Here is a 13324-nt window from a genome sequence, read left to right on the forward strand (position 1 = left end):
TTTAGAGTTAGTTTAATTTCTACAAATGGTGCAAACTCTGCTAAATTATAGATAAAAGATTCCCATTCCCCTGCCATTATGTGATCGGCAGTGATCGGCAATCGGCAGATCATGATTTTGGTGATCGGTAATCGGTGATCAGGCCCAAAAATGCTGATCGGAGCATCTCTAAAATATATATATATATATATATATATATATATATATATATATATATATATATATATTAGAATAAAAAAAATATTTACTCCTTTGTTTACTTTACATTAATTTTTGTAATGTATTTAAAAAATTTTTTTAAAAGTTTTGTTTGTTGTAATGAGTTTGAGTATTACATTTATTTAAAAATATGAAAAATATAAACATACTTGTTTTACAGCCTGCATTTTGTTGGGGAAATCATCTGCTTATTATTTTTGAATGCTAAATGTTTTAATCAGTGAATATGTTATACAATTTGGACTTTCAGAAATATCAAATGGCGACGAATGTTTTATTTTTTTTTCTTCGTCTGTAATTAAGTATTATTTAACAACCTGAATTTTGTAATTCAAATGAAATTATCTGAAATTTTGTCCTGGGCAATTGTTATTTTTTTCAATTTATTAATACACATTTTATTATTTTTATATTTAAAAATATTGATTTGAATATAAAATATTTTAATATTAAATTTGATAAATGTTTTTTTTTTGTTATTCGGTGTATTACACACTAATATTTAAGTCCTTTCTGCATAGGAAATAATTATATATATATATATATATATATATATATATATATATATATATATATATATATATATATATATATATATATATATATGTATAATGACAAAAATATTTGTCATAGGACTGCACGATATTGGAAAAATCTGACATTGCAATATTTTGTTTTTCTGCGATACATATATTGCAATATGAATACAATTTCACCAGATGACTTGAATAGCTCTGTTTGGAAAGAAATCATTAGGTTAGTCTGACTAGGGGGATTTTTGTATAGGTGTGAATAATGTATTTAAAATAATAAATAGTAAGCAAAGATAATTACAATAGAGCAAAGAAAAAAGTAAAATAATTAATCATAAACAGTTAAAATAAGAATTCAGGTACAGAAATTGAATGATTAAATTTCAAATGTAAAACAACACAGTGCATCCGCCGTTGTATTAATAATTCAGTCAAATTATTCTTCATTAAATTTACAAATGTTGTACTTTCTGTGCCCAAATGATCTTGAAATACCTTTTAAACACATGCCAATGATAAACTTTCACTCTGTTATTAATTAACTGCGATGTGACCATTGAGGACACACACATTGCGATATCGATGCTGAAACAATATATTGTGTGCAGCTCAAATTTGTCATAGTAGGTGCTTTCAAGTCTTTCTGTATAAACAAAGGAAGCCTTTTTAATGCTTTACCGAATAAACAAAAATGCATCTTTGACTACTGATTTACCATATTAATTTGAGCCTAGTCTGAATACATAGTGTTTTTCTTTCTCATTTACATATTCCAGGTGCTGTGCGGTTGCCAGATATGTCTAAAAAACCTGCATCCCTAAAGCAGACAGTAAGAAAGCCTTTAGAGTCTGTGGTTAGATATCTCGGTAAGTGAAGCTCTCTTCAAACATTAAATTAGGTATTCATCACTGATCCCCTTTCAATCATATATTCTCAAAAACTTTTCCAGAGGCGCACCCCCTCCCACCCAAAGCAGACCCTCCACGAGGAATCACCATTTCCACAGGCAGCCTGACGCCCATTAAATCCACACCCATCCTCAACAACGGCTCGCCAACCATCCTGGGCAAACGCAACTACGAGCAGCACAACGGCTTGGATGGTGAGCAATCAGCGTGCGTGCGTGCGTGCGCTGCCCACATTCCTCCTATTCTTCTTGCAATGCTTCATTCACTCATCTTAAAATCTCCACCAACCCCCATGCAGAAAAAGACACACACACACATTAGATTTCTGTGAATAGTGGGGACTTTATACAGACTCTAAACCTACCCATTACAGAACGGCCATTTGTATTTCTCACTTTCAGATTAACACTATTTATCATTTTGAATTATTATTTTTTTCTTCACAATGTCAAAAATCGCGTTTTTCCATCTTTGCGGTGACATTCGGAACCCACATTGTAGCATAAACAAGTGCACACACTAATACGCGCGCACACACACTGACACACACTCACACACACACACACACTACTTTAATCTCTGAATGGCTTTCAGGGTTGTCATGGTAACGGATCAGCAGTGACTCACATGGATCATTAGTCCTGCGGGAGATCAGACCCCAAAAACACAGGCTACGTTTACTCTGGTGTGTTATCTTTTGTGTTTTAAAACACTCCTCCATCCTGGCATTCTAACTACAGTACATTTCAGAAAAAATCATCTCAATTCACACAATTACACAACTTTATTTAGAACAAGATCGGAAAATATAAGCACAAATGATATTAGTTTTTGTTATAATCAAATTGTGTCTAGTATTACACAGAAAAATCCAATACATTTGAGCTGTATTCAGAAGAAAAGATAAAAATTTTAAAAAAAGTATACAATAAAGAAATCAAAAGTAAGTTTTAACGTTTATGTTTAGGTTAAAATGTTATAATGTCTGTTGTAAAGAATGTAGGTCTAAAATATTAGGTGCCTTAGAATGCATTTATACAATGTGCGGTTTTATAGTTCCATTTCCATCTCTAGGGATTGGCCCTGAAAGGAAATGGTTGGATTTGATAATATACATATATGTGGATTTCAGCTGTGGTGGGTTAGACAGTCACTCCCACTAGCTTCACTTCCACTTTGGCTGGTTGAAGATTATTATTAAAGGTAACACTTTATTTTAGTGGGCCATTTGAGTATTAGTAGACTGTCTGCTTAATATCTGTTGATACTGCTCCTTCAACAGACATTTAACTGACTATAAGAAACTTTCCAAGTACCGTTGAAGTCAGAATTATTAGCCCCTCTTTGATTTTTTTTCCCAAATGATGTTTAGCAGAGCAAGGAAATTTTCACAGTATGTCTGATAATATTTTTTCTTCTGGAGAAAGTCTTATTTGTTATTTTGACTAGAATAAAAGCAGTTTTAAATTTTTTAAAATCCATGTTAAGGTCAATATTATTAGCCCCTTTAAGCTATATATTTTTTTTTTGATAGTCTACAGAACAAACCATCGTTATACAATACTTGCCTTATTACCCTAACCTGCCTAGTTTACCTAATTAACCTAGTTAAGTGTCACTTTAAATGTCACTTTAAGCTGTATAAAAGTGTCTTGAAAAATATCTAGTCAAATATTATTTACTGTCATCATGGCAAAAATAAAATAAACCAGTTATTAGAAATGAGTTATTAAAATTATTATGTTTAGAAATATGTTGAAAAAAGAAATTTGGGAAAAAAAATAAACAGGGGGGCTAATAATTCTGACTTCAACTGTACATGTCAACTTACACTAACCCTGACCCTAACCCCAACCTAACAGTCTGCTTATAATCTAATGAGAATTAGATGACATGTAAATGCAATGTAACAAACGGTCCATCAAGTGTGACCTTATAAATTGTAGTTTTCTTAACACCCGTGTTTGTGTGAGCAAAAGAAAGCAGGTAAATACCGAATGATAGCATGATCACGCGCATGGTGAGACACTGTGCCTGGAAACGTAACTGGTGTGATTGGTTCCCTTTAAAATAGACTGGACAAAAGCGACACGTTTTTTTTAAAGGTCTTTTTGTAAGCAGCAGGTTGCTTTAACCTGTCACCTGATCATCCTTTCATTGTCATTTATTAAGAATTGTTTATTTTAAAATTTTTGGTGTAGCTAGAGAAAAATTTGGTAAATCCTTATTTGTTGAGCCCTAAAAAGTCTTGTAAAATAAAAACTAGTTGAAATGCGACACAATGAGCATGAGCAAATGGGTTGTGGTTTCATAGAGCAAGCTCATACACAACACACAAAGTGAAATGAATTAAGGAGGCATATGGAAAAACACAAAGTCAAATTTATGGATATGAAATATATTTCCCCAGCAACAAAATTGTGGCTAGTGTAAATGGCGAGTGGCTAGTAATGTTGGAAATGTACAAGCCAAAGTGGCTGGTGATCAAAAAAGTTAATGTCAAACCCTGGTTGTAAAATATAATTAAACTCCAGCAGCACATGTCAGTGCCTGACACACACACAGCAATATACTCTGAAATGCACACATGCAAAATAATCATATTTAAGTTGTCACAATGTAACAAATTTGTTTGTTGAAGTGGTTGAGAGCTTTATTTTAGCTAGATTGAGTGAGTGGGCTTTTGTTGTGTTGTGGATGAAATTTAAGCTAAATTATAATTATACCCGACAAAAAGAACCGACATATTTGTATCTAGAGTTGTGTTTGGTGGTTTTAGCATGTGAAAACACTGGCAGAAATTAATATCAACCTCCTTATAAACGGATGAGTTTCTGAAGATTTTTTGCATCATTTCACTCCAGAAAATTCAAAGTAAGAGCAAAGCGATATGACACAATGCATAATGTGCATCACACACTTATATTCAGCAGTTATCACAGACATATATATGTGTCTGTTGCTTCATTATGAACAAATTTCACAATATACAGTAAATGTTAAACTAGCACATATATAGCAAATATATATAAACAAACCGTATGCCTCTTTGGGGTGACATTTGAATGAATTTATAGCTTATATATCCTACATTTTTTGTTCTGAAGCGCCATGAACAGATTACACTTCATGCTCATGCATGGCTACCTTCTTCACAGAACTCCTTACTCTTTCTTAAAGCTTGTCCCGTTTTAAGAGAATATAAAAGTCCGACATGCATAGTAAATATACAGTGGTCACTCGTTAATCGCAGGAGTTACATTGTAAAAATTGCCCCCAATAGGCAAAATCTGCAAACATTTTACAATTCTTAATGATGTTTTAAGGCTGTAAAACCCCCTCAATACACTATTTTCTCAGATAGCCTTTAACATTTTCACACTTTTCTCTGTTGTTTAAACACTCGCGTTCTACCTTCCTTTAGCATGTTCAGAAGTTCCACTTTTTGTGTGATGGTCAGCATCTTCCTCTGCCTTTTGGTTGCTACCATAGGTGCCTTTGTGCAGAACGTTTCGTCGTCATTATGGGGTTTGTTGGGTAGAAAACTTGCAAACATACAGTACAGCACTTCAGAGTCACACTGCTAGCGATTGAAGATTAATGTCAATTTGGCAAGCTGATCGCATTCTGTACCGTACAGGAGACATGGAGGAGATTGATTGACAATGGTCTGCAGCCAATCAGGACGCAGAACACAATGTGATGATCAGGACACAGAACTCAGTGCTCTGTAAAAATTAAAGCATGTCAAATTTCACAAAAATCTACGAGACTGCGAAAGGTGGACCACGTTATGGCAGGGGACCACTGGAATACAAGATAAACTATCATTATTGTAATCTCACTAGGGAATGTTGTGGCCGATCAAACGGTGCAGGGGACTTGCATATTAATGATATTGAGTGTCAGTGCCTGTGCATGCATTTTACACTCACGAGATTTACATGACAATGAGGAAATAAGCTTCATCCAGATTTTCATTCTATGGCACCTTTAAGCAAATAAGTGTTTAGTCAAATTAATTTAAAGCTGAACAAATGTCTCATTCAAAATAAATACAATACATTTTTCATTGTGTAGTTGTGTTGCAGCTGGTTCTTTCATTGTCAATATTTTATTGGAAGCTAGGTCTTGTGCTTCATTTGTGTTCAAGTATCCTCATAAAACATATAAACTTGTCAGGTTGGTGAGCACAGACTGTACAACCGAGCATTGCACAATGTGACTACTGGCTTGAATGTCAAGTTAGCAGTTCTGTGATGTGTTTCGACATGCGAGATTCTCTGGTGTGATCGCAGATTTTGTCATAACACAGGAACAACTTAAAATACTCTAACTTTTTTGATCTTACAGATGATAAGACATCATTCAAAACTGCTGGTTATTTGTATACGATCTCAATAAAAGCAAAACAATTCTCAGTTTTAATAAGCTGCACATCACAAAAATTAAACTAACCTCAAGGTAATAATGCTATACATATGGTATGGTCTTGTCGGATCAGGGAAGGATATGCAATGATCCACAAGAACCAATCAGGAGGCTATTTTTTTTTTCAAACCTCTGTGCTTTAGTACATCTACAGTGGAACACATCCACAGAGTTTTCAAACTACAACAACTTCTGCAGTGAAACTACAAAAGTTGAGCATTTTGTACAGAGGAAAGACACACTAGTTCAAATGTAGCTACAGACTAAACACACCAGAACCTTCGATTCAAAAGAAGGGCTCCTCGAACACGTGGCGTTGACGTTGGGAGCAATTCTGTATGCTCCCCTGTCATATTGTGCTTCATTACCCTCTCATCTCTATGAAGGCTTTGGAGAGAAACCAATGTTCAATGGTTATATAAATTCCTGATGAGCTTGGCACCATTCTGTCCAAAGCAGCAAATCCTGTTTCTTTACCCCATACCGTTTATTTTTTTCAGATTGCTTTTACATTTTGGGGTCTTTATGCACTTGTCGTTACAGTTGTCATTCTGATGTGGTCGTAATAAATGGCACATGCTCCTTTCTGTGTTGCTGTCCTCAGTCCTGGTCTATTGGGATGACAGTCTGTATGCTTTATGTGAAAATGGGATTAAAGGATGAGTTCACCCAAAACTGAAAATTCTATCATTAATTACTCAGTCTCATGTCATTCTTGTCCCCTGAGACCTTTATTCATCTTCAGAACACAAATTGAGATATCTTAGATGAAATTTGAGAGCTCTCTCATCCTCCACACACAGCAATGTCTCGAGATGTCCAGAAAAGGAGCCAAAAACATAGACTTTCCATGTGACTTCAGTGCTTCAACTGTAATCATATGAAGCTCCAAGAACACTTTTGTGCACCAAACCTGTTAAAACAACTTTGTTTGCTAGTGTTTTCTGCTTAATGTCAGGGTGTTTGTTTACTACGCTGCTTGCATGTTACGCTTCTGACTCTATTGGAAATATGTCATAGACTTAACACAAGCAAAAGACTTTGGCGAACATTGGTGGAGTTTGAATGTCTCAGGAACACAGCTGTCTATAGAGGAAGAGAGAGCTCGCTGATTTCATCTAAACATCTTAATTTGTGTTCTGAAAAAATGAAGATCTCAAGGGATTTGAATGACATGAGTGTAATTAATGACAGAAAATTTCTTTTTGAATGAACTTATCCTTTAAACAATAGTGCATGTAATACCTGTTATGACCACTAGACATGATGACTCTTGAAGTGAACTTGTGAACCGCTTATGAAGCAAAAAATTTTGTTGTGTTTGGACTCTCAAAGATGGTAGATTTTCTTCATAACCTAGTAAAATCCCTTGATGTGTATTACCTCAATGCATGGGCAGCTGTATTTTAATTCAGCATTGTAAACTCCTACCCTTCCCTATTCTAGCTTTTACAATGTATGAAAAACTATAATATTTTTAATATGAACCGCTTGCTATATTCCAGGTTACCTTTGGTAAAAATGATCTGCTAATAGAATAATTGCAAATGTATTATAATGTAGTTTTAATTGTAATGTTTATATGGAATTAAAATGCTTTATTTTGGCAATTAGATGTAAATAAAATTCTTCTATCTTTTTTTAAATGTGTTTCAGGGTCCAAACCCAAAGTCCTGGCTCCTCAGTGGGAGATAATGGCCAAGAGGATGTCTGAAGCTGGCCGGACTCCCTCTGTTTTGCAGGACGAGGTTCACGAGCTAGACTGACCTCTGCTTTGACATTTGACTGCTAAACTCCAACCAGATGTGCAGGTAATCGTAGAACATTGTAATGACTTCTGAAACATCTGCTTTAAAATAAATGCTTTCAGGTTTCTATTAATGTTTTCCAATTAAACAGCACTGATAATCATATTAAATGTTTCTTGGTGTGGATATTAATATGATGGGGATGCCCTATTCCAAGTCACAGTTTTATTCTTTTTAATGTTATATACAGTTAAAGGCAAAATTAATAGTTGTAAAATTCCTGTAAAATTTCAATTTTTTTTCAAAAATTTCTCAAGTCATATTTGACAGAGCAAGGACATTTTCACAGTACTTCCTATAGTATTATTTTCTTCTGGATAAAGTCTTATTGCTTTTAGTTTAGCTTGATTGGCTACAGAACAAACCACTGTTGTCCAATAACTTGCCTAATTAACTTAACTTGCTAGTATATACAGTGGGGGCAAAAGGTACTCAACACATCATGTTTTTTTCTGGGAAAAATACTCTAAAGGAGCTTTAAACATGGAATTGAACCAGATTTTGGTCAAAACCCAAACAATACAAACATAAAAATAAAACAAGACAAATCTGAAAAATGAATTATGTGTGATAACAATGAAATGACACAATAAGAAAGGACTGAACTACTGAAATGTATTTAATAGTTTATATAAAGGCTTTTTTGATGATGGCAGCTGAGAATGAAGTCACATGAATTGCTCAGGTCTGAGTTTTTACACAGACTTCAACAGAGTGTAAAAATCGTGAAGGTTCTGTATTAAATCTGATCTTTATTTTGTATTTTCGATTGGATTCAAGTCAGGTGATTGGCTGGGCCATTCTACAGCTGTTTTGGATTATTGTCTTGCTGAAATGTCCACCGTGGTTTCATTCTTTGTCATCCTCGAAATATGGAGAGGTTGGACTGAAGCAGCTAATATTAAGTTTCAATGATGACGGGTAGAGGGTTCCTGATTAACTTCTAAGAGCTTTCAGTTGCTGTCTGGGCTTTCACTGCCTTTCTACACCTCCCTTTCTTCATGCGTTCAATACTTTTTTCCTGTGTCATTTTATTTTATTACACATAACTTAATCTGTAAATGAATTAATATTATTTTCTTTGCGTATATGGATTCCGTTGGTTGTTACCAACATCTGGTGAAAATTTCAAGTTAAGTCTTTAAATCTGAATGCTAGTATCTCGCAAAATAACTTAAAAACTATTATGTTCTGTCGTCATGGCAAAGACAGAAGCAATTAGTTATTAGAAATTGGTTAAAATTATTGTTTAAAAATGTCCTTCCATTAAACTGCACTTGGGAACTATTAGAAAACGAATTACAAGAAGGGCTAATCATTATGACTTCAACTGTAAGTCTCTTGTGTTTTCAGTACGTGTCAACAACAAATAAAACATGTCAGCTGTCAAATGCACACACAGTTGGATTAAAAGCACACAAATCACATTTTCTCATAATGTTGTTTACGTGTGAATGTAATGGCCCGTTTCCACTGAGTGGTACGGTACGGTTCGGTTTGGTTTGGTACGCTTTTATGGCCATTTCCACTGTCAAAAAGCGTACCGAACCGAACCGTACCGTACCACTTTTTCGGCACCCTTTCGGAAGGGTACCAAAGACGAGAAAGGGTACCAAAAGGCGGAGCCACACGCGCAGCTGAACGCTATTGGTTTACAGAGATACGTCATTCACTTACGCAACAAGCCAGAATGAAAACAAAAAACCCGCCATGTTTGAAATACACAGCCGACGAGCCGAGACATTACAGCGGAATGATTTATACATATAATAACGAGCCATGGTCGACCTGGGCTCAAACAAACCTTGTCGTCATCTTGATGGACAGCCACAAATCCAAGAAGAAGAGCAGATTTACGCTGTGCCCCGTAGTTTTTTACGAGCCAGTCTGAGGCGCAAGCGGTTTCGCTTTCTTGCTAGCGCTCGCCGCGCGTCTAACATTATATCTGAAATAACAAACTTCTTGAGCTGATGATAATAACCTGCGCTTGATTATTGACGTGCTTTTGAAACCCGATCCTGTCAGACACTGACAAACGCGAGAGTGAAGCGCGAAGAAACAAAGGAGAAGCCGGGGAAAAAGGAGCACATTAAATACGGGCGAAATGTCTACTTTATGTAGTTCTTCTGTAGTTGGGAACATATCGGAGACTGTAAGGGGCTGTATGTGTTTATATATGTTCATTTATTTAGTTATTTAATATAATTACAGACGTTACAGTAGGCTGTTTCGCACTGTCATTGATCTGCAGTTATAATCAACTCATGTTCATTGAAAAGTTAGTAATAAACATTTCTACACAAGCATTTATGTGTATGAAGCATCTGTTTTGTGAGAAGTGCTTCTCATATGATATGTAAGTGACCCATACAGCTTTATTGTAGACATTTCCTCGAGCGAGAATGACGTCGACTGAAACTTTCTGTCATACACCACACCCACCAAAAGGGTACCCTTGTTAGTGGAAACGCAAGCTTGATAAAGGTGACCCGTACCAAACCGAACCGTACCGTACCAGTCAGTGGAAACGAGCCATAAATCACGTGTCAGTGGATTAAATTAGTGAAACAGCATTTATTAAACATTAAGACAACACTAATAACACAACTCAATTTTTACCCTCCTTGGGAATAGTAATTATTTTTACCAAAATTTTGCTCATTTTAACGCTCCTTATGCCAAATTATGCATAATTAAAGAACTTGATAATGTAAAAATCACAGTATAACCTCTTAAAACGTATAGTTCACCCAAAACAACCTTCTGTTTCTTTCTTCTGATACAAGATATACTGAAGGAATGTTGGGGGAAAAAACAGCCTTTTTTCCCAACATTCTTTAGTATATCTTGTTTTGTGTTCAACAGAAGAAAGAAATTCGTCAACGTTTAGAACCACTTGAGCATGAACATTTATTTTTTGGTGAACTATCCCTTTAAAATCTTGTGTACAAACTCTTTGCCAGCCGAAAACTGACAGCCTCTCTATGTTGTTCGTTTTCCAGGTGACTCGAGATTTTATTTTATTTTTGTTTTTTTCAGCTCTCAGTGACGGAAGGACCTAAGAAAGCATCTGCGGTCAGAATGCCCTGTCTGAGAGGCCCATTTTTTTTTTTTTTTTTTTTTTTTTTACAGCTGAAGCCATTGTAAAGACTGCAACGCCCTGACGTCTCCATGGGTTTCCAACAGCCTGTGGGCAATCACAGGACTGACCTGATTGTACAGGACTGATTATTACTACTACTACTATTATTATTATTATTATTATTGTTTACCATTGGCTGTTACGTCTGTCATTGTAATTACTATTATAATTATTACAATTATTATTACTGCTCTCTTTTTTTTTATCAAGTATAACCATTTTCTTTTTAATGACTTGAGAAAATGTATGAATCTTGAACGTTTTTTGAAATGGCTTACGCCCATAGTGTAAAGGTGGGACGAGCTGTTGCTATTATTATTATGATTTTTGTCTCTTGCGTTGTTTTGGAACATGTCGGCTCTAACTCCGACGTGAAGGACTTTATGACTTCAGTGTCTCGCCGTTTGGATGCTTGTATTCTCCGGTTCTGTTGGCCCCGTCCTGCCTCAGCGGTTTAAATTATTCAGAAAGACAACAGAACATTCTTTTTCTACCTTTTTCACAAGTATTGCGACTGCTTCTATATGTAATTTCTCTTTTGTGAATATGTAAATGAAAACCGGAGGGGAGGCGTTATTGTACAGCGGTGCATTTTGGGCCTTCGGCGGATATCAAAGCTTGTTGTAATGGATTTGCCATGCACAGCGCATTCTTTGAAATGTCTTTTTTTGTAAGGAAACCTCCTGAGCGCTCTCTCTTGCATATATGGAGGGGCGGTGGGAACTCTGAAAAGGTACTACTCCATTAATACAATGATGCACCTTCTCAAGAATGAGCCTGGATTTTGGAGTGTGGTGTTCATGTTATTCCTTTTACTTTATATTTGCACACAGATCACTCCAGGACACGGATATGTGATACAGCCTAGTTTACTCTGCAGTTGGCTTATCAAATATTAATATCTTTTAGCCATTGCAGAGCTTCTCGCACTCATAACACACTTTTCTTCTTTTTAAGCGTTCATATACAATAGACTGAACTTTTATTTTGGACAATCTCAAAATTTGAAGGTATAGTATTTTAGTCATTTATTTTAGACCTGTTTATAACTATCGTCATTTCGAAAGCTGAATGGGTAGTAGAAAGTCATTTGTTCCCTATAAAGTGAATATGAATTTGGAGATAACAGATCTATAACATCAGATATCAATTAATTATGTTTAAAAGGAAATAAAAAGGAAAGGGAAGTTGTGAAGTAGGTTAACCCATACACGGAATTTGTGCTCAGCATTTACCCCATCCAAGTGGATACACATCTGCAACAGTATGTTCAACGAGATAGTTCATCCAAAACTTTGCTTTGGTCGCAAACCTGTTTGAGTTGCTTTGATTTTTGGAAACTGGAAACCATTTAATCACATGAAAGTCTGATATATGGCAATATATGCAAATTACATATTTGACATAATAGTTCAAATTTGGATTTACATATATAAAATGTATGTAAAAATGCAACAATTTAAAAATATTGCAAAAATGGACACTTTCATTTATATTTTTTTAACCATTTTAATTACAAATATGTAAATATATGTTCAAATCAGCCTGATCTCACAAGAAAACGTAACTATTTTATGCAGGGTCTTAAGTCTCAAAATCAAAATTTCAGGCCTTAAAAAGTCTTTAATTTACTGAAATATTGGGTTATAGGTCTTAACTTTTTAAACAGGTCTTTATTTTTGTTTTGTTCATGTATAGCTACCCATTCTGGCCATTAACACCCATACAATCACTAACAATCCCTATCTCAATAAAACTTTTAACTTTTTATTTAAAAATAACATTTAATTACTTAAATCTCTAAATCAGCATTTTAGGCCTTAAAAAGGCTTAAATCTACTGAAAAAAAATTGTATTGGAGGTCTTAAATCTTTTTTAATCTTAATTTTCCTTTCCATACAATCACCAACAATCTAGCTCAAAAGTTTTTATTTAAAAATGTCATTTTTAACTCTATTTACCATAATGGTTTAATTATTTTCCGTACAATAACATTTGTTTAAAAGTGCTCCATGTATTTTCTCCTGAGGATGCTGGCGTGGACAGAATGTTGTGCATCGATTTACTTCATTATAGTTTTTAAAACTTTTAAAACATTTGTTAATTTTTTTTATTTATTTTAAATAAAGTTTGTTGAGAAAAAAAAGTGTATGGATACAAGCAGAGCTTGCTAAGAAATATCTAAAATATCTATTTTTTATTTTTAAATTATTGTATTTATTAATGTGTATTTATTAAATGTATTAAATTATAATATATTTTTGATAGGGCAAATCAAAATCT

The 13324-nt window shown here is 34.6% G+C and overlaps 1 protein-coding gene across 3 annotated transcripts in view; it reads left to right on the forward strand.

The window, feature by feature from the left end:
- Nucleotides 1–11813, forward strand: part of mta1 (metastasis associated 1) — a 95730-nt gene extending 83917 nt beyond the window's left edge. For 2 of the 3 annotated variants that reach the window (XM_056476820.1, XM_056476822.1), the window contains exons 15-18: nucleotides 1529–1618; nucleotides 1702–1854; nucleotides 7748–7902; nucleotides 10939–11813. In XM_056476820.1, coding sequence (XP_056332795.1) covers nucleotides 1529–1618; nucleotides 1702–1854; nucleotides 7748–7857 — 353 coding nt within the window. In that variant the 3' untranslated portion in view covers nucleotides 7858–7902; nucleotides 10939–11813. Of the gene's footprint in view, nucleotides 1–1528; nucleotides 1619–1701; nucleotides 1855–7747; nucleotides 7903–10901 lie in introns of all 3 variants that reach the window. The other variant, XM_056476821.1, reaches the window with a different exon arrangement.
- The last annotated feature ends 1511 nt before the right edge of the window (nucleotides 11814–13324 follow it).

This window comes from Danio aesculapii, chromosome 17 (genome assembly GCF_903798145.1).
Source record: "Danio aesculapii chromosome 17, fDanAes4.1, whole genome shotgun sequence".
Lineage (NCBI taxonomy): Eukaryota > Metazoa > Chordata > Actinopteri > Cypriniformes > Danionidae > Danio > Danio aesculapii.